Source organism: Nannobrachium achirus (assembly GCF_963921795.1).
Source record: "Nannobrachium achirus genome assembly, chromosome: 12".
Classification (NCBI taxonomy): Eukaryota; Metazoa; Chordata; class Actinopteri; order Myctophiformes; family Myctophidae; genus Nannobrachium; species Nannobrachium achirus.
In genome coordinates, this window is record NC_137832.1 from 54,361,929 (window position 1) to 54,385,001 (window position 23,073).

The 23,073-nt window shown below is 43.3% G+C and overlaps 1 protein-coding gene across 1 annotated transcript in view; it reads right to left on the reverse strand.

The window, feature by feature from the left end:
- Positions 1-23,073, reverse strand: part of fras1 (Fraser extracellular matrix complex subunit 1) — a 224,594-nt gene that overhangs the window by 58,335 nt on the left and 143,186 nt on the right. The window contains exons 28-33 of the mRNA XM_080738878.1: positions 22,561-22,645; positions 15,681-16,004; positions 9,955-10,117; positions 9,183-9,361; positions 3,175-3,291; positions 1,924-2,038 (exon numbers count right to left, since the gene is read on the reverse strand). Coding sequence (XP_080595004.1) covers positions 1,924-2,038; positions 3,175-3,291; positions 9,183-9,361; positions 9,955-10,117; positions 15,681-16,004; positions 22,561-22,645 — 983 coding nt within the window. The remainder of the gene's footprint in view (positions 1-1,923; positions 2,039-3,174; positions 3,292-9,182; positions 9,362-9,954; positions 10,118-15,680; positions 16,005-22,560; positions 22,646-23,073) is intronic.

Consider the following 23,073-nt stretch of genomic DNA (forward strand, 5'->3'; position numbering starts at 1 on the left):
TTGTAGATCTGCAATTTTTTTGAAAAATCGTGAACATTTGAATATCTTTGACCCGGTTCTATAAATGTCTTCTAAATCCTTCTACTAAATCAGTGGTTCTCAAACCTTTTCATGACAAGGACCCCCAAAATTACATATATTTTGCGGACCCCCATCTCAAAATATGTTGTTCCAGGGACCCCCCAGAAGCAAATGTTGCGTTACAAATGTTCGCTTTTAAAAAGACATATTCAAAGACAAAAGAAATCTATATTTTTCAAAAATAGCAGATCTACAAGCTCACAGCTTGTATATCTGCTATTTTTCAATAGTTAAAGCATTAAATAATTGACCCCTAGATGGGTTAAAAAGGGAACATTCCCTTCGCCGATGGCTGCAGTGGAGCCCTGGCGTAAAAGCCATGGATTAATCCCTCCCCATCCATCCCCAGCAAATGGAACATTAGTTTATTGGAGACGCTTAGTGTTTAGCCGGGCTGCTGTGAGATCCATAAAACTCAGTATGACTGACCTGGGAAATAGAGGGAAAAAAACCTGAAACGCTGTGGAGTTCTAAATCTATATGTGTTGGACCGGCGTGTCTACAGTCACGGCTGTCTGTGTTGAATTATGATTAGCAGATATAAACACGACTTCTATTGAATGGGTTTCCTGCCGTCATCATTTAGACCGGCCGATTTAAATGACATCGTGTAGTTTATCAAGACGTCTGAATGGAGTGTCTCTCAGGACAGGAGCCTTCCTGATTGCAAGAGAAAGGCTGGAATTGTACATTTCTGTAAAAGATGGAAATAAGCCCCTGAGTCTATCTTTCTTTGTACACATATATCTTGATGTATATGTCATTACTGTCGGGCAGAAACCTTGTATCCCCATTATTGTAGGCTTGCTGAAAGGCGAGACCAGTATGCTATACCAAATCTTTATAGGTCAAGTTTATTCCCCCTCAAACAAGTGTGACCAGATATAAATAACAACAATACGTGGGCTCGAGACCAGTATGTTATATCAGTATGTTATACCAAACCTTTATAGACCAAGGTTATTCTCCTAAAAAAAATAATACCGATAGTACAAAGGCAGGGCCCTTAGCCAATGAGGAGCAGCCAAAGGAGAGATCTTAGTGCCCATACATGGTGTTCCATGCGAGCCCACACTGTTTCGTAGGAACAGTATTTCTAGTTTCAAATTGTTTAAATGAATGCCCTGCTTTGTCATATACAACAGTGTTGTGTAAAACTAGCGAGAATAGCTTATCTATCATTTCTATGATCTATATCAGGGGTCAGCTACCTTTTTGAAATGAAGTGCCATGTTTTTTTATTTTCTAGAGTGTCAGTGTGCCATGTCAACATACATTTTAATTAAAAATATTTTGACATATTTTGATTGGCCGGACATTGTTATTGTTAGACCCAGAGCAATAATCTCCCTGACTCCCTCCCCAGTCAGAGTTCTGAGTTTTAATGAATGTAGAATTTTGTGCAAGATGTAATTTGCTATAAACGAGCTAACTTCATTTAATTGACCACGTTTAAAAAATATTTTTTTTTAAATAAAAATACTCTCTCTCACACTAATGCCGCTAGTGTGCCGGTGATCACCCTCCCCTGTGCCAATGTTGGCACCCGTCCCTAAGGTTGCCTAGCCCTGATCTATATTATATCTAAATTGTATATATGATCTTAACTATGTTTATATCTACGATCTATATTATGTAAAAAAATGATATAAATATCTGCTATAAATGTGTACTCTGCAAGCCAAAGAGTACACATTCATGATGTCACATTCATGATGTCACTAGTCGACTAAAACTAGACTGAAACAAACAAAAAATCAGGTGACTAAAATATGAATGAAAACTATATTACATTTTATTCAAAAGTCTATGACTAAAACTGAATAAAAATTGTGTTCATACCTTGTCCAGGAGGCAGGGGTCTGGTAACGTTGTAGGTGAGTTTATGGCTGGGAGACTCCGAGTCCACAAAGGACAGAGCTGAAGGGGTTAATACTGTCACGCGGTCCTCCAATGCCTGCACGTCCACGCACACACGCACGCGCGCACACACACACACCACACCACACCACACCACACCACACCACACCACACACACACACACACACACACACACACACACACACACACACACACACACACACACACACACACACACACACACACACACACACACACACACACACACACTTAAACTTCAACAACATTTTAGATTTTCCAAAAACAGGCGATCCACAAACTCACAGCACGTCATGACGCCATATCATTTTGGGTTGTCCTTGCACGAAAAAGTGTAAGAACCACTGATTCACAGTGGAAGTCATTTACAAGGTAAAGAATCGTGATACAGATATACTATAAGGATGCATGAGGTCCATTGGAGTTTGGATATGATGGGTTTGCTGTGTCGGGTGTGTTGTCCTGCTATGCGGATTATATGGATTTCATAGACGTGGATGTGTTGTTTGACTGATGTTGATGTTTTGTTTTATTTTTGTTTTTTGGTTGTTGTCTTGCATTTTTGTGCTCGCTTGTCTGTAATAACATATTTTCTTTATCCTATATTATGTATATATTCTTTTTTAATTGTTGTTTTGGGTGAAAATTTCAATCCTCATACCACTGTTGTATATTTGATGTTTGTACAAAAGAAGCTGCTACTCTTATTATTGTACCACTTCATTGCCTTAAATGCTTCACTTGAAAATCAAATAAACAAAGTTTATAAAAATAAAAAAAAGAATCGTGATACATCGACTGCATAATTACCAATACCAATGTCCTCAAAAGAGTCAGATAGATAGAGCCAATACTGTACATATCGTCACTGTCGGGCAGAAACCTCGTGTCTGCCAAGTTTCAAATTTGTAAATGTTCTTGCAAAGTAAAGCACTGCTTCATCACACAAGGGCATCGCACAAAAGTAGTGAAAACAGCTGATATACAAGCACACAACGCCTTGCGGTGCGAGGCGTTGTGTGTTTGTAGATCGGCTGTTTTCACTAGTTTAGATCATTTTAAAAATGATAAATACAAAACAAACGGTTTTGGACATACAAGGTTTCCACCCCACAACGACGATATATAAGCATATCGGTCGGGCTGTAACGCACACAACAGCAGCGCTCATCGTGCAGGTAGTTTGTCCCTCACCGTGATCTGTAGGTCGCAGTCGGTGGCCAGCTGAGGGAAACCAGGCGTCTGGGGAAGAACTCCGATGGTGAAGGTCCGAGCGTCGCTCTGTGTGTCTGGAGCGCCCTCTGTGGACACCTGAGAACACACAGGCCACACAGAGAGATATACCATTTATAATTTAGGCATTTAGCAGACGCTATTAATCCAGAGCGATTCACAGTAAGCAAGGAAAACACAACGTAATGCATCAAATGCATAGAAATAGTAATCTATGATCGTATGTAAACCAAGAACCTATGATCAGTATAACAGTTTAATATCCAAAATATGTACATTGAAACTATACACGCTATAGGATGCCAGGTCAACCATGACCTGGCATCTGTCTACATAGCATACAGATCAATCAATATATATATATATATATATATATATTGTGTAAAAGTAAATATTCTTGAAACTTTCATATATTTTTTGAAACTTTCATAAGTTCTAGATACATTGCACATATGGTGAGATTTTAATATCAAAAGTCCATATTTCAAAATATTACAATATTACACAAGACCACTCAATAGAAGGATTTATAATGGAGAATTGTCAATCTTTTGAAGTCAGAGTTCAGTTCAGTGGGAAGTTTCCGCAGTCAGTTATGATTTGGGGTGCTAGGGCATCTGCAATGTTTTTTTACACAATATTCGAAATTTTGGAGTTTGACCTCTACATGCTATCTAAATTACATTTGAGCCTTTGCATGAGCCTGTATGGTCGCGAGGCTGGAGCAAGTGCTACGGCAAGTGCTACGGGCTGAGGTGGAGTCTGAAGAGGTGAGTCTTCAGATTACCGCGGAAAATTGGGAGTGAGTCTACAGTTCTAACTGCAATGGGGAGTTAATTCCACAAACAATCACAACTAGATATCTATAAGGGCTGTCCAGTGTTGGGCAGTAACTAGTTACTAGTAATATATTACTGTAATATTATTACTTTACCCAGTAACGAGTAGTGTAAGGGATTACTCTGCCAAAACAGTAATATTAATAACAGTATATAACCAGGCTTATAATGTGTTGTTTTAGGGGCAAGGCCAATTGGACTTTGGTGTTGTCAGTTTTTTGAGGGCACAAAGGCCAAATGCTAGGGCAGGAAGGCCATCAAATAAAACAAGGTTTAGTCCATTGAAAGAATTTATTGAATTTAAGGGTTAAGGATGATTTTGAAATGTAGATTATCTGCAGTGAAAGAAACCTCAGCCCTGCATAAATCAAACTTGCTGCATTGGTCAGGGGTCATCAACCCCTGGGCTTGTGATGGACATTTTCCTCAAAATATATTTTTGCCACGGACATACAAAAGGAGTGGTCAATAATATTACCATGAATAAAATACTAAATGTATACTAGTCAAGTAGACATGATGGAGAACATATTCTGTGTTTTTAAAGAGGGAGAGTGGTGTCCTCATCCCAGTAAGTAGGAAAGCTGAGAGGGAAGGCTTAGATGGAGCAATTCATAACCAATTTTCCAAAATTGCATTAAAAGTCAAGTGTATTATTTCCATGGCCATCTCTGAACTTTTGTCTACTTTCTTACCTTCTTCACTTTCTATGATGGCTTTAAAGCACTAAAGACAATTAGAGAAGAATTATCATTGACGTCATCTACCGGTCATTATTCATTTGTCGTAAAAAATCTGGGCTCTTTATTAGAGTGTTAATGTCAAAGGGCATTTGAGAAACGCAGCTCTTAAACTGTTAAGTTAAAATCAGATCATTCATTCATTGGCTGGGAAGATTTTTTTTGGTATGGTTCTCTGAAATGGCATTTCTGGGTGTACTGTTACGAGTGGCCAGTGGTTCTCAAAGTCCAGGGGTCCTTGAGCAGGTATTAAGAGGATACTAGAAGCTCGGCCGCCCGAGCGTCTAGTCGGCAACCTGGCCAACTCGGGAACGATGTAAATAAGGAATGAAAGCCCCGCCCCTTTAATGCAAGCCTCATTATACCTGTTGTCATAGGACCCGTTTTGACCATCTGTTTGCCTGTGTCCATTTATGCCCATATATGGAGATATCTGTCTATCTGCGTCCATTTTCGGGATCGGGAAAACCGTGCATCGGATCGAGCCGAGGCTGCACTGCACTCCGTGCCGCGGCGGGGAACGCGCGTGCCGAATCTGAAGCCGGTGGGACGAACGGTACTCGAGATATTATTGTAAGATTAAGCAAAACTGCTTAATATCATAAAAATCAGTTTAACAACTTTAAAACTAGTTTATACATCAGCATACAACAATGGACAGCAGGCATTTTGATGAGAGTGCTATTTTGAATATGAACAGTGTGGAATCTGTTGATAATCGAATATCATCAAGTGACTTGCAATTATATTCTGATTTGATTCTGTTTTGTAAATAGGATTTGCTGGGGACATAAATAGGATTTGCTGGGGTCTTGCCATAGACACATTTGTCCGTGTACGGGCTCATTGATGACCCCTGGCATTGGTTTAAAGGGGGACATAAAAATTCAGAGGGCTCTAATTTCATCCATGCCTTATCCCTAAACCTTTTTGCCATGTTTAATATTTCAAATAGCTGATCTAGAAGCTCACAATGTGCCGATGTACATAGGCTATTTGAAGTATTTTAAAATGTTTTTCAAAATAGTAAAACAAAGGCAAAGAAGTATATAGCGATAAGGTGTAAGGCATGGATGAAGATATAGATGAGAATTTCAACAAAAGACATCGTTGTCTACATGACAAGAAAGAGACACTGGTGTCTACATATTGACAAGAAAGAGACAGAGGAGAAAGTGGTACGTCAGCTGGGGCATTAAGGCCACAGTGGCCTCAGGGCATGCCATTTCTTTGAGGGGCACAATGCAAACTTCTAATAAATACTTCAATCAATCAAAACTTTGGTTTTGTCGGCAGTCTTTTGAAAACATTTCGTTTAAAAGGTCAAGAGAGATTGCTGCTATATTTTACAGCCATTTTGGCTGAATTGTGACTCTTATTAAGATTATTATTTTTTTAAAAGACAGTTTTATTGCCCAACACTGTCTGGGTCTGTCTCAAACCATTCAAGATGAATCATAGATTAAGAATGAATAAATCAACATTTGTGATTATGCCCCAAATATGCCAATTTTCTCTGTAAATGGAAAGATAAATGACTCTCTCTCTCTCTCTCTCTCTCTCTCTCTCTCTCTCTCTCTCTCTCTCTCTCTCTCTCTCTCTCTCTCTCTCTCTCTCTCTCTCTCTCTGTCTCTCTCAATCGTCGTGATTTGAGCCGCTGCCTACGCAGTTTGTGCAGCAGTTTCTGGAAATAAAAAGGTTCTCTTCCCATCTCGTTTGGATAGTTGTTTCGATATCTGTGCCACCAGATAACAGAGAATCTGTCTGTCTGTCTGTCTGTCTGTCTGTCTGTCTGTCTGTCTGTCTGTCTGTCTGTCTGTCTGTCTGTCTGTCTGTCTGTCTGTGTTCTCTTTTTTTAATATATTATTTTAAAGACAGCCATTAACACTTTACCTCACTTTAAATTCACAGTTTTTCTATTTTTCTGTCTGTGTTCTCAACTCATTTTCATGTATTAGATTAGAAAAGTGGTCCAAAAAAACGGACGAGTTCCAGAGAAGGGATGTCATCATGTAACACACTGTTTCCCAAATAATGGGTCTTTCAAAAATACATTTATAGAATCGGGTTCACGATTTTTCAAAAATAGCAGATCTACAAGCTCGCAGCACGGCACTCGGTGCAGCGCCTTGAGCTTGTATATCTGCGCTATTTTTTAATAGTTAAAGCATAAAATAATGGTTAAAGTAATAATGTGTAGGGTCTGCTAATCAACAAAAACAAACTGAAAACACACAATAAGTAACACACTGGATTAAAACAAATGTGCTAACTTTCTTTTGTGTTCCGTATTTCTAATTTTCTACTATTCTTTTTCAGCTCATTTCAACCACTTTCATGAAAATGCTGTTGCCTCTTTTTGCACAATCTCCTGACTCCCACACGTGTGTTTTCCAGCCTGTGCCAAAGCCAATTAAAGGCCTTGAGGTGAATGAATTGTGGCACTTGAGCCCCTTTGTCAACATTTACAGAAATTATCTAGGATTTGAAGCTACTAGTGGGCGATTTGGGCTCATTTAGGGCCTAATGGAACTAATCTGCCACGGCTGCATGAGTCATCACGACCAGCTCTTGTGTTGGTGTTTTGAAACAGAGCACTGCCTGCAGTCTTTCCGATTATGTTTTGAAAGTCCCATTAAACTACCTTTAAAGCTGCAATCCAGAACTTATTCTAATGAATACAACAATATTTTTTATTTGAACCAATATGTATGGTAGAGTACGTTACAATAGAATTATAACTACCAGCAAGATGCCCTGAAGGGGCAAAGTCACGCTGAAACAACAGAGACTGACACAATATGTCCATATATGGGCATTCATAGATATGGGCTTAATATTGATGACATCACAGAAAAATATATTATCTATCTATAAATGCGAGAAGTCTCTGCGTGTGTGTCTGTCTGTCTGTCTGTGTGTCTGTGTGTCTGTAATCCGCGTATCTCGAGAACCGTTCGTCCCACCGGCTTCAGATTCGGCACGCGCGTTCCCCGCCGCGGCACGGAGTGCAGTGCCGGGTCTCGACCCGACCCGACGCGCGGTTTTCCCGAACCGGCGCGAAACGTTCGGAATCTCCTTATGCGGGGTTGATTGTTGACATCAGGCTGTTCCGGAGGAAATCGGCGAAAGCTCTGACTCATTGTGACATCACTTCATAAAAGGCTCTGACATCACGTACGCCACATGAGTCAACAAAAAATCTCTGTGAGTGTGTATGTATGTATGTAATCCGCGTATCTCGAGAACCGTTCGTCCCACGGGCACGCGCGTTCTCCATATATGGGCATAAAATGAATGCCCCCATATATGGGCATAAAATGGATTGCAGACAGACAGATACAGATATCTCCATATATGGACATAAATGGACAGAGGCAAACAGATGGTCAAAGATCTCCATATATGGGCATAAAATGGACACAGACAGACAGATACAGATATCTCCATATATGGGCATAAATGGACACAGGCAAACAGATGTTCAAAACGGGTCCTATGACAACAGGTATAATGAGGTTTGCATTAAAGGGGGAACCAGCACTGTGTCTGCAACACAGTTGGAGGCACAGACAGATACTCCATATATGGGCATAAAATGGACGCAGATAGACAGATATCTCCATATATGGGCATAAAATGGACCCAGAACTATAACTGCAGTGATCTCCATATATGGACATAAAATGGACGCCGACAGACAGACAGACAGATACAGATATCTCCATATATGGGCATAAATGGACACAGGCAGACAGATGGTCAAAACGGGTCCTATGAAAACAGGTATAATGGGGTTTGCATTAAAGGGCGGGGCATTCATTCCCTATTTACATTGTTCCGAGTTGGCCAGGTCGCCGACTCGGGCGGCCCAGCCAGCACTGTGGGCATGAAATGGATGCAGACAGACAGATACAGATATCTCCATATATGAGCATAAATGGACACAGGCAAACAAATGGTCAATTCAGATCCTACAGAGATCTCCATATATGGGCATAAAATGGACGCAGACAGACAGATAACTCCATATATGGGCATACATGGACACAGGCAAACAGATGGTCAAAACGGGTCCTACAGAGATCTCCATATATGGATATAAAATGGACGTAGACAGACAGATATCCCCATATATGGGCATAAATGGACACACACAAACAGATGGTCAAAACAGATCCTATGACAACAGGTATAATGGGGTTTGCATTAAAGGGCGGGGCATTCATCCCCTATTTACATTGTTCCCGAGTTGGCCAGGGCGCCGACTAGACGCTCGGCTGCCCGAAGGGCGGCCGACCTTCTAGTATATACAAACAGGGATAATGGGCTGCCTATAAATTCCTTTATCATGCCAAAAGTAGAGGAGGTAATAAGGGGTGGGACAGACCTGGAACTTGAAGGAGTCTGGGTGCGTCCCTGTGCCCCGGTGTCGGTACCACACGGTGCCATCGTTGACGTCCTGCTGGGTGAAGGAGCCGGTGGGGGTGGAGGAGCTGTCGTCTGCCGCCGACGGCTGCCATCCCTCTATGGGACCGTCCGCTGGCATGGACACCAACACTACCTCACCTAGAGAGACACAGAGAGGGAGAGAGACAGAGAGAGAGATACCCATAAGGCAGAGGTGTCATTTCAGAAAAAATAAGTTAACACAGCCCCATTTCTAAAGAGCTAAAATAGTGGATCTACAGTACAAGCTCTCAATGACGCGTTGGGAACTTGTAGATCAACTATTTTCATTATTTGTTTGGGGACAAAAAGAGAACATGTTTAAATGTTTTAATATAATGCCTATAATAACATTACCAAAATAGGGATGCCATGTTGAAAGTGGTTAATAAACGAACGGTTGCATACAAAAAAAGGCTTATCTAAAGTATAAAACAAGTCGCACAGACAAGCGTCGATTGCGATGAAATCAGATTAATCTGCAAAAAACAATTCAGAGTTTGGGACAATATGCATAAAATGAATTCAATTTAAGTTTAATTGTGAACACTGTGGGGTGGCCAACCCCCGATGACCCAAATGACGCCCCTGCGTGCGCAACAGAAATGACAGACAACATGGAGCTGCACCAGAAGTTCTCAGATATCGAGAACATCAGCATCAAGGGCAAATTCTACACCCCAAAAATACATATTTTGAACTGTGATTTGTACCGTATTTGGGGCTGGCGTCGGAGCTGACGATGGTGTAGAGGATGTCCTCGGCGCTGGTGCCTTTGACCTCGGCCTGCAGGTGTCTCCTGCCCAGGCGGACCATGCCCCCCTCCCTCACCCACGTCATGGACACGGGGGACGTCACATGAGGGGAGCGGGCAGCCTGTTGGAACCCGAGAAAACACACGCCAAAACATCATTATTGTAAACTTACCTGAAGTAGTTTCAGTACTTTTACAACATCGAGTTAAATATTGTACTTTTACTCCACTACAGTTCGTATTATTGTTCTGTATACATTTCGGCTATTTGAAAATAGCAGATCTACAAGCTCTACATGTAGATCTGCTATTTTCAAAAGATTTTGTATAAATTGTATATATTTGAAATCATGCATAATGAATATCCTTTCCACTTTTCGTACTTTAAGTACATCTTTATACCAATACTTTTGTACTTTAACTCAAGTCAATTTTGAATTCCGGACTTTCGCTTAACAGCGTACTGTATCTCTACATTGCAGTACTGATACTTCTACTTAAGTACAAAATGTGAGTTCCACCAGTGCATTTAACTTCGCCTGAACCCAAAGCCCATGCAGGGTCAGAGAGCTGGCCGAGGTTGGCTGACATATAGACATCAGCGGAGCTATTTGTTCAGCCAGCTCCTGGGCTACGCACGGCTGTTAGCAGGCAGCCTGCCAGCAGGGTTAAAGGGATTGGAGGAGGAGGGGAGGTTTGGTGCAGGACAGAGAGAGAGTGAGAGAGAGAGAGAGAGAGAGAGAGAAAGAGAGAGAGAGAGAGAGAGAGAGAGAGCTTTGGCTGCACTCCACTACGGTGAAATCACTTCACTGAAAGCGAGGGAGGCGGTGTCATCGATAAAACATGGTACTGGTAATGCTGTTGTAATGACATTGCCAACGCTTGTTTTTCCATAACTCCTGGAAGGCTGGGGCAGTGGTGGAAGAAGTGGTACTCGGGAGGGGAAAAAAGCACAGATAACCACAGTGTTTTTTAAAAGGTTTTCAAAATGTGTCAAACTCTCTCGAAAATAGACTGTCTACAAGCCCGGCGTCCACAGGAGTCTTAACCGCAATGGGCATGTGCTGCGTACACGGAACCATCGAAAAGCAGGTAAATGCAATAGGAAAAAGCCTTGGCAGTTAATCTACATTAGTTATGGAAAACTATGTCACTCAAAGTGTTTATAGTTTAATGTGTGTTTTGTAGTAATAGTCGACAATCGACAAAGTCACGAAAGTTTTCAAATAACTGTAGTGTTTTGCCTCTGAGATGCATTCGAGTGAAAGTATAATAAAGTATTGAAAAGTGGATACTCGAGTAAAGCAAAAGTACCTCAAAGTTCTATTGATCATAAATGCACTGTTACTTTCCACCACTGGCTACAGAATCAGATCAATCTAAAAAAAAAAACACCACTGAACATGAATAACACTTTGAAGAAGACAGGTGCTCCTCCGCGGGACAGTCAGGAGCCACTGCAGAACATTTTTGGAGAAAACTCTCCCAAAAAACTTTTTTATCCAACAGCGTCAGCACCAATTCAAAGCCCTCCGCAGCTCTCCTGCTGCTGCACATCAAAGAAAGGAGCTAAAAAGCCGTTCGCCCCTCAATCCCCACAGCCAATCAAAAAGCCTCCCTAATTCTTACCCTGGTGCCAGGGGACAGGAGAGGCCCCCCCCCGACGAAGCCCTTCCACACGGGCTCAAAGACTTCTCCCCTCCAAACTCTAATTGAGAGCTAAAGGGTCGTGCTTTCTTCTTGAAAGCCGGGCTCAGGCCCAGTCAAGGGGGAGTAAAGTCATCCATCACAGAGGCATTACAAGCTCCTGGTTCTTCTCCAGCTCAGAGCTCAATCTCTGCGTCCCTGCGGAGGCCTCTCTGTCCAGGGTACTGGACTGGCACCCACTGCCTGGCAACTGAACAGAGTGCCCGCTCCGCTGCCAGGACGGGCCAGCCTTGGCGACAGGCTGCCTGCCCCACACTGGATTACGTGCTCTCATGTGGACTCCTTTCCTTCATGTTGTGGACTATCACCTGCACGTGAAACTATTTACATGTATAAGGTCACCTGTGTGTTCTATATCTGTTACTGTTGCTGCACCTTTTGGACACAACTGCACCTTTGTCATAAGGCCATGGCTACACGGAGCTGGATATTTCTGAAGCTAGACATTTTTTTGTGCTGTTGAGGCTTGCAGCCACACAAAGCTGGATATTTCGGCTGTGAAACTGGATATTTTTTAAACCGGATAAATAAGTGAAGACATTGAAAAATGTCCGATTCACTGGATCCGCGTAGACATGGAACCCGGACATCTCTGAAGACTTTACTGTGTGTGTGCTTGTCCCCCTAGTGGAGGTCTGGGGAATCAGATTATTTTAGACCTAGATATCTTTGTGGTGTCGAACTAGATATTTGTCTCCACCAGCCGAAGGCTGAGGGAGAGTATGTTTTCCCCTCCGTCCGTCCGTCCGTCCGTCCGTCCGTCCGTGCGTCCGTGCGTGCGTCCGTGCGTCCTCGCAGTTTGTGAACAGCTAATCTCAGTCACCGTTGGCCTGATCGCTGCCAAACTGAGCACACACACTCCCTGGATGCCAATCTAGAACCTCTGCCCCACATTTTTCAAATCAGCCTCATGGTGGCGCTATAACAGGCCGATTTGTGTGGCCTGGTTGTTACCAGCTAATCTCCGGCGCCGTTGGCCCGATCGCTGCCAAACTGAGCACACACACTCCCTGGATGCTAATTCAGAACCTCTGCCCCACATTTTTTAAATCAGCCTCATGGTGGCGCTATAACAGGCCGATTTGTGTGGCCTGGTGGAGACCTGTGCTCGGAAGAGCACTGCTTCTAGTTTTCTATGTGGATATCTGAAAAAACGGGATATATGAAAAATCAAGCTCCGTGTAGCCATGGCCTTAATGTCTCAATGAATTGAGTACAAACGGCCCAATTTAAACACGCCATAGAGATTTCTTGGATTTAAATCCTATAAGTAGACCTTGTATCTGAACTGTACTGTCATGATTTTTCCTATGCAAACTGCTAATACATTTTATTATAGCATAATTAGCATTCAATCAATCAAAACGTCTGCAGTTTACTATACAGTATGCAGTAACAACATAATGTTTCTTTTTCTATAACTGCCACATACCATTGACATTCTCACATCTGGCAATGAATACCGTCTGTCAGTCTGTCAGTCAGTTATGCATTATATTGTGTAACGGATGAATGAGATAGGGGGAGACAGAGCGTTCTGCTAGAGACTGGAATATGATTTTTTTTCCCGGGTTTGTTTTTGAGTGTGTGTGTGTGTGTGTGTGTGTGTGTGTGTGTGTGTGTGTGTGTGTGTGTGTGTGTGTGTGTGTGTGTGTGTGTGTGTGCGCGTGCATGCGCAGGTGTGCACATGCAGTAAAGGACGAGAGAATAGCTGAAGGACAGATCTGGATGTTGAAATGACAGGAACACACACCCGCGCATGCAAACGCCTACACATACTGTACGCACACGCACACGCGCGCACACACACACGCACACACACGCACACAGTGAGGTGCAAAGAGGCCATATCTCTGCTGCTGATCTTTTGCTTATCTGTCTGGACATCTTCTCTGCAGGAGACAAACCTGGCTTTGTCTACCACACTGAGTGTGTGTGTGTGTGTGTGTGTGTGTGTGTGTGTGCGTGCGTGCGTGCGTGCGTGCGTGCGTGCGTGCGTGCGTGCGTGCGTGCGTGTGTGTGCGTGTGCGTGTTTTGGGTGTGTTGGGGAACGGGGAATATATATAAGTAAATATATAATCATGGTTTGGCCATTTCCTTTTTTTATCTTGTCTGTTTATTTGCTTTGGCAATGCAAATGCACGTTTTCTCGTGCCAATAAAACCACTTGGAATTGAGCTGAATGAATGGGACAGATGTTTGCGTCGGTGTGTGACAAGGAACAGGGGAGGCGTTTACTGTGTGATAGTTGTTGCTTCACACTCCCACACACACATGATGACGGAGGGGATAATGGCTGCTCTTTTCTTTTTCTTTCTTTTTTTAACAAACCTGCACCTTTTGTAACAGCCTTTTGTCACTGCAGAATGCACGAACCATATGAGCGAAACGTGTGGCGTTCTAGTCGATAAGAGGTTGAATTGTGTGGAAATCTATGAATGTGAATGGTCTTGAAGACGCAAGAGTTTTAAAAAGTACAGGGAAGGCACAGCTGGCCCAGTTTCAAATCCAACCTGAGGCATGTAATTGCCTTCACAAAATTGTGCGGGGAACCTATTTCTTACCGAAGAAAAAGCCATAAATCATGAACACAAGGTCCAATAACACCCAGATTGAATCTGCACGTTGAAGGGCCTCTATATAGAGTGCACCTCCACAACCACTTTCACCGCTTGCTGTCTGTCGCAAAAACTATATTTCCCCTCTTCACAGCTTCCTTGTGTTGTGAGAGTTGCACCCCACGAGTCCACGACTGACACAGCCCCGGGTATAGGCAACCAGGCCTGGCAGAGATCTGCACTCAGAGGAGCACAACAGTGGTCATCAGCATGTAGGCGATGACCAGCATGGCATGAACATGTTGCAATGCATATACAAAATGAGTGGACAATACTATTACCAGAAACACATAAAGAGATAGGCCCGAATGACCAAAAAATTATCTGTGTTATACACTCAGAGATAAAAAGCAGAATAAAAAGTGACAACACAACGGCACTTTGCTGTTTTCTGTTCTGTTTGTTGCCGTGTAAACATGGCCTAAGTATTTGCCGCGGACACATTTTGTCAGTGTTACACGGACCCCCTGCCTCCCCCAGGGACGTGCACAGAGAATGTTAGAAAAGCAGGGCCTGTCATTTCTAAAAGGGCCTTTTTGGTGAAAATAATGAAAATAAACGACCTTCCGGCTATTTTCAGTTACCACACTAAACAAAGCATAAAAAAGGCAATGTGGTGTACAGCATTTTCAACATAAGATGTTGAAAATGTTCAGGAGAGTTTGGACAAGGCTATTCGCTTGAATGCTGCCTTCCGGTATGGCATTGAAAGAGGGCATTTGCATTTCTTTCCCCATACAGGGTTCCCACACATTTTTACCAATTAATTTCCAAAACTTTTCCAGAATATTTAACCCAATTTCCAGGACTATATAACAATAATTCAGCTCAATAACAGGTCGCTTACTCCAGAATACTCCTATGCGCAATGCCCAAAGACAGGTAGTGTATGTGGTTCTCAACCTTTTCAGGCCGTGACCCCCGAAATAATCATGTTTTAACTGGGGACCCGGCACCCTGACGAGCACTAAGAGTTGAGGAATTTTGTATAACACGGTTCTATTGTGAAAATAGCAGAGGCGTTGTGAGCAAGTAGATCGGCTATTTTCACAATTTCTGCCTCTAATATTTGACAATTTGGCCCATGTTTAATTTGTCATTTCAGAGGTATTAACAAATTCAATAACCAAAGACAATGCATAGCTATTTTTTCCAGGACCTTCCAGGACCCTTGATAAATTCCAAAACTTAAATCTAATTTCAAAATATTTCCAGGAATTTCATGACCGTGGGAAGTGGGAACCCTGCCCATAGTAAAAGCTGCATTCAGGCTGGAGAAGATGCACTTTTTACAGACAGTAAAAGGGCAGGGCTCAGGTTTGATGTCTATGTTGTGCCTGGCCTCCCCACCATACTGTACCTGGTGAGCGATGTGGACCTGCACGGGGACGTTCTGGTAGCTGTGTCCGTCGTTGACCTGCAGGACCAGCAGGTCGTCGGGGCCGTCGGAGCCGTCGTGAACGTAGCGTACCCTCTCCGCCGTCAGCTCCTCCAGCTTGAACTGGTGGACCGAGCCGCCGTGGTGGAGCTGGGTGAGCTGGCCGTGGCGCGGAGCCTCCAGCACCATGAGGAGCACCTCCGACGGGTTGTCCTGGTCCTCCACCTGCAGCACCGACCTGGTGAGGGTGGAGGCAGAGCCCCTGCTCGCCACCTGCAGGGGAGCCAGGGTCAACACCCTGGGGGGCTGGGGGAGGGGGGGAGAGAAAACACTTTTCAAAACACTTTTTGGAAAAAAAAAATAAAATAAAAAATTGTGTTTTCAAATATTTAACCACTTGAACCATCAATACTCACTAAACTTACCTTTCACTGAACTTAGTCTGCTCTTTTCCCCCTCTACAACAAAGCTCTTTGCCGAAAATAGCTGATCTACAAGCTCACAACAGCAGCGCGACAGCAGCGTGAGGCGTTGTGAGCTTGTAGATCTGCTATTTTTGGCTAAAGTTCTCTGAATATGGACACTAGGGTTCAAGTGGTTAATATAAAAAAGGAGAAAAAAACTTTCTATCACTCAAATATTTGGAGGAGCCCCTGTAGTAACTCTGAGGACCCCTAGGGGTCCCGGACCCCCTGTTGAAGACCCCTGCTTTAAACACTTTTGAAAAACAACGATTTGTGCACAACCTTTCCTGTGTGGATGTATAGTCCAACTATTCCTGGCAGCAAATGCACCATTCTTATTATTTTGTAAGTTAGTTCTGTGTACACATGATTTATATTCCCTTTCAATTGTACATACATTATTTAATTTGTTTTGCTTTGGCAATGTTAATGTATGTTTTCTCATAACAATGAGAGAGAGAGAGAGAGAGAGAGAGAGAGAGAGAGAGAGAGAGAGAGAGAGAGAGAGAGAGAGAGAGAAAGAGAAAGAGAGAGAGGTATGCACCTCCATGAAAACTGATAATTGAATATATATATTTTTTTTAATAATGGGAGACGAGGTCACAATCAAGGTCATGGTCAATTACATAATGGGTCATATCTCAGGAAGGGAGACAGAGACAATCAACTGATTCACGCTCTAGAGTTGTTAGATATAGTGAACAACGCCGCCATCGTCCCCAGGGGAACGGCAAAGCGCACGGTTTATGACACGACAACCCAGCACTGAATTGTGGATGGCAGTGAATCTGGCCAGTGGCCAGGAGGTCAAATCTATTTTCCCCACTGTCATACAGTACAGGCCCAGGGGGGATTCAGGAGAGAATGAGCGGGAGAGAGAGAAGGAGGGAGAGAGGGAGGAGAAAACGATCTCAGTGAGACCCCCAAACTGCCAGCGTAATAAATGTTCTCCACCGATGGGGGGAGGGAGGGGGGCTGGGGGGTGATGGAGAGCAGTTTACACAGGTTTTTACGTTATGGGGAGCCGACCTGCAGTCAGAGAGCAGGACTGGAGAGGAGCGTTCACTATCCAGCAACACACACGCACGCACGCACGCACACACGCACGCACGCAAGCACGCGCACACACACACACACACCCACATTTACGTTTATGTTTGCGTGAGGCACCGGTTGCCGTTCATTGCATTTGCAACAACATTTTATCATTGCTTGATTCAAAACTTAACCCATTAAGACCTGGAATTATTTTATACTATGAAAAATAGCAGATATACAAGCTCACAAGCTCAAGCTGCTGATCTACTGATCTATCAGCTATTCTTCAAAAGTAATGCAAATGTTTGCAAATCTTTCAATATACATGATTATCAGGTATAATGATTATACTAGGAGGAAGATTTTTTCCAAAAAAGTGTACAGAAAGAGTTAGAATTTGGTGTTTATGTGGCCACACCCACCAGTTCATTAACTATGCCTGGTTGGTCAGGTGGGTAGTGATCCAGTTAGCCACACCCACAGCCACACCCACAGTGTTGGGTGAATGGTAAAAGGGGCGGGGATGATTATATGATGATTATCTGTGTTTTTGGATCGGCACTTTTGACCCACAAGGTGGCAGCCTCGAGGAAGAAACCCACAATACAAAAGGACGACATAATTGCTCATAACAACCACACCAGGGGGTCTCATGAAATACTGTCAACCTCCTAGACACATGAAAACCAGAAAAGGTACAAAACTATGGCACCACCTCTTTAAAGCGATCATTTGTAATTTTGCTATACTGGGAGTCCCTAGAACAACATATTTTGAGATGGGGGTCCGTGTTTGGCTGTTGCTAAAGCGTACCTCAGGTTTTTGGGGGAGCTCAGTGTAACAGCAGTGCTGCAGGATGCAGACAGACACACAGAGCAGAGCTGCTCCAGCACGGTGCTAAATCAAGCTGCTAGACTCTCAGACACACAGCTTCAGTGACTGATGCTGAGACGCAGGGCTCCGCTCTGATTCTAACTCCTCAAACTCTTTCATTCCAGTTCTTTTCCTAGGCAGCACAGTCCGACGAGCAGGCAGGGGAGCGGATATAGCGGTGGTTCTCTCTCGAAGTGGGTAGCTTGGCACCCTAGGGTGCCTTGATGCAAGCCCAGGGGTGCCTCAGGATACTTTGATTATGTTTGGAATTTATCAATATCATTTCAGTTAAACCACTTAGACCATCTACACCTAGGACGGATACAAAAATAGACGATCTACAAGCTGTGAGCTTGTAGATCTGCTATTTTCAACAACTTTAACCCATCTAGACTCGGTAAACTGGACCTGAGGAGTTATCTATGAACTTGGGCTGCTTTTTTCTGTCAATTTGTTACGTAAGTAAAAACATCAATACTGCAATGTAGAAATACTCTGTTAAGTTAAAGTCTGGAATTAAAAAAGTACTACCAAACGTTTGTAGTACCAAACGTAAAAGTACTCATTATGCAGAATGTTCCATTTCTCAAGTTTTCTAATCGATCACAATGCATTGTGTGTTTTGTAATAATCAACATAGTAAGTAACTAAAGGTTTCAAATAATTGTAGTGGAGTAAAATATACAATATAATATTTGCCTCAGAGATGTACTGTAAATGGTAAATGGTGCCTTTATCCAAGGCTCTTTACAGTGATTGTGCATACATTCACCCATACATTCATGCACCGATGGCGAAGGAAACCATGCAAGTCACCAACCTGCCCATCAGGAGCAACTAGGGCTTAACTAGGGCTTAAGGACAATTCAACACTAACTCTAGGGGAGCCCAGGATCAAACTTTGAACCCTACGGGAAACCTCCAGTTCTAAGGCGTCCACTCTACCCCTGAGCCACTGCCGCCATGTAGGGGAGAAGTACTGAAAATTGGAATTACTCCAGTAAAGTAAAACAATACCTCAGACTTGTACTTAAGTACAGTACTTGAGCAAATGTACTTAGTTACTTTCCACCACTGTTGGCTGCGCTGTTCTGACTTCTGATTTTATCTCCTCGAACGCCTTCAATTCCAACTGTTCTCCAACAACAGCACAGCAACCAGGGGTGTGGTGGGGGCGTCAGGAAGCATCACCTTCAAACCCCTTCCTCAAGCTATCGGATATGTTCTATCTCTCTCTAACACACACACACATGCACACACATACCTCCTCCTAATACAGAGAAAAACACACAACCCCAAGGAGGTCTATGGCTAACCTCTCGCTCTCCTTGTGTGTGAGGCTGAGGTGTTCAGAGCTATCAGTGCGAACGGAGCCCTCAGGCTTTATTGCACACACAGAGAAACCTTTCTGTCTTTTGCTTTAGCTAGTTTTGTTTTTTCCACTCCAGACCGAGGTGCAGGGATTATAGATCTGAGCTCCGAATCAATTTCAACAAACACCCTGGATGCTATAGCAAGCAGAGCTTTTATTTTCTTTCCCATTTCGCCGTTGTCGGGCGGAAACCTTGTATCTCCAAGTTTCAAATTTGTCTGTTCTTTCGCAAAGTAAAGCCCTGCTTCATCGTACAAGGCCGTCGCACAAAAGCAGATCTACAAGCAGATCTACAAGCAGATCTACAAGCAGATCTACAAGCACACAACGCCTCACAACGCAAGGCGTTGTGTGCTTGTAGTTTGTCTGTTTTCACTAGTTTAAATCATTTTTAAAAACCCTCGTAGGGTCTTCGGGTCACTTTGACCCGGTTTTCAATTTTCAACATCAAGAAAAAGTATGTTAAAATATTTTTTTTTCCACGAAACTTCTTCTGCTTGGCTTATTTATTGTACTAAACATGTGATATGAAAATGGTACATGTCATGCATTTGCAACACCCCCCTGTATCAACATATAACACCCAGGGTCTTCGGGTCACTTTGACCCGGCCATTGAAAGTGTATGCTAAATGGCTAATATTTAGACCATTTCTTTCTGAAAAAAACATTGGACAAATGAATTCTCTAGTACATAATTTGCTCACCATTAGAAACTACATTGATAACAATTCAATCAATATTATCTCCGCCAGGCCGGGATGGCCAAAGGTGAGTGATTATGTTTTCGTTGCTTCTGTCTGTGAACAGCTAATCTCAGTCACCGCTGGACCAGTCAGCGTGAAACTTTACATGTACTCCCCCAGGAGGCCTAGGAAGATATTCAACCCCAAATCATCCTGTTATAGCGCCACCATGAGGCAGAATTGAGCAAAACAAGTTTTGGGGGATATTTCCACATTTTCTCTTGTCATTTTGATCAATGTCATGACCTACAGTATGTGTCACATTTTCTATTTAGAGTGGCCACGATTCCAAAGGTGCTTACGATTTTTGCGGGAGTGGCACATTTTGCTACCAAATGGGAACTTCATCCCTATGCCACTTTACAAATTCCAAGTTCCACAGCTTTCCGACGTGATTTGTAGCATTTATTTTATTTTATTTTATTTTATTTTGAGTAGCCAATTATGGTTTACCCACTTTTTCTCCCCAATCCAGTCCTTATGCCAATTGATTCCTCCCCTATGTTGTCACTGCTGTTGTAGCCTACCAAATCACCTGACAGTGAGGAGCCCCCACCGAGAGGACTATAGGGCCTTCGCCCTTCGTCCTACTCTACCCTCCCAAAACCAGCTGCCACCCAGCCTGGCTGTAGGAATTCATGTAGTGACAATTATCACCCTCTCCGCCCAGCTTCCCATCCCTCGAACAACAATTGTGTTTGCACAGATGCCCCACGATTGATTCAAATCCACAACCTCTTTAGTGGTAGCAGGGACACTGTGCCACCCGGGCACCTGTAGCACCTTGTGCAAATCAGAATGGGAGAAATATTTGATATAGTTCTTGATCAAATGACAATAGGGATAATATGTACCAATTGGTGTGAGGTTTGGACAAAGTCTATATGGTAATACCAACAAAATATTTTGCAAAGATCAGTCTCATGGTGGTGCTATGAAAGACAGATGGGAAAGATTTCTAGTGGAGTTTCTTTCTAGGCCTCCTGGGCGTATGTGTGCCAAGTTTGATGCTGAAGTGGTGCCTGAGATTAGCTGTTCACACAACGGCCTGATGGTGGCGCTGTGAAGAATTTGGGGAGGAGGTTCTTCCTAGGCCTCCTGGGAGTGTGTGTGTGTAGTTTCACACTAATTGGTCCAACTTTCCCGAGATTAGCTGTCCACAGACAGAGGGGTGAAAACATAATCCCTCACCTTTGGCCATCCCGGCCTGGCGGGGATAATAAAAAATATTGATTGAATTGTTAGTAAAGTAGTTAGTAATGACAATCAAATTGTGTTTAACATGATTTTTTGGGATTTCTAACTACTTTAGAATGGTTTAATATGAGCCGAGTCAAAGTGACCCGAAGGCCCTGGGTGTGACTAGAACACGAGGATCCTACGAGGGTTATGAATAATGCAAAACGAACAGTTTTGGACATACAAGGTTTTCACCCGACACCGACGATTTCATCTGTGCGCACGTGTGTGTGTGTGTGTGTGTGTGTGTGTGTGTGTGTGTGTGTGTGTGTGTGTGTGTGTGTGTGTGTGTGTGTGCGCGAGTACATGCTTGAGTATGTGCGTGCGTTCGCATGTAGGCTGGAAATACCACTGGCAGACACATTTCGCCCTTTCGCAAACTTTTTGCAAAAGGACACATCCACTCCTGTCACAGAGGGGAGAGATGTAGTGTTCTACTGTAGCTTGGATCTGTCATTCTCTAGGGCGGGTTGAGTTCCAGGACACCTGCACCTACAGGCAGCCCATGCATCTGAGTTGATGTTAACTGTTTGCGTTCACACAGGTCCACGTTGGACAGAAACAATCCCTACTGTTGTGTCTGCACTTGATGCATTATTGCGGTATGCCAGGGGTCTTCGACGTTTTCAGGCCAAGGACCCCTTAGTTGAGAGAGAGGTGAAGCAGGGACCCCCACAACCTTATAGATTCCGTATAGTTTCATCGTTTGACAGTGCAATCGTCAGTGTATTTTGAATTCATGTCAACCGTCAATACTCAATTTTACATTTCACTCTGCTCTTTTTCCCCTCTACACCAAACGTCTTTGCCAAAAAATAGCTGATCTACAAGCTTATAGATCTGCTATTTTTGGCTAAAGTTCTCGGACGCTAGGATTCAATAATAATATACTGGATGGGATGGTTTTCTGTGTACCATGGGGACAGGGGACCTCATGTATTGTCATGGTGTCGTGTGATACGTCGTTTTGTGCTATAATGTATGTTTTTAGTGTTGTTTTTTAACAGACTGTGAAGACAAATATCCCTTTGGGGACAATAAAGATTATTATTATTATTAATGTACTGTGACAGAAATAGCCCAAACGAGTGGGGGACCATGAATTATACTGTTTATATGGAAGTACATTACCTGCATGGAGACGGCCTGGACATGAACGGTCTCAGGTTGGGAGAAGAGCTGAGGGTCAGCGGCCCGAAGCGTAAACTGACCACTTCTGTAAACACAACACACACGCACACAATATTTAAAAAGTTAAAGAAACCAAGAAACAATGAAAGAAATAAAGACAAGTTATATAAAATATTGTCTGAAACAGTGCATACAGGGAGAAGAGCACATTGTTGAGGATGAAATTCACCAGCTCCTCCATGTAATGACAAGTGAGCAAGAGCACACACCAGCTCCCAGTGTGGTCCCCCCAAGGGATTCTGGGAAAATGAGTCCAGCCATTCCGACCCACTGTGTGCTGTGCTGTAGTCATTAGTTTTAAGGAGTCAAGAACAGGCCTCTGCGCTCTCCTCTCTCTCGCCTCCCCTCCCCTCCCCTCGACATCAAAGATAAGGCCTATTACCCACAAGTCCCTGGGCTACAGCAGGGACATGGCCAATTGCGTCAGAAGTGTGCGAGCGCGCGCGCGTGCGT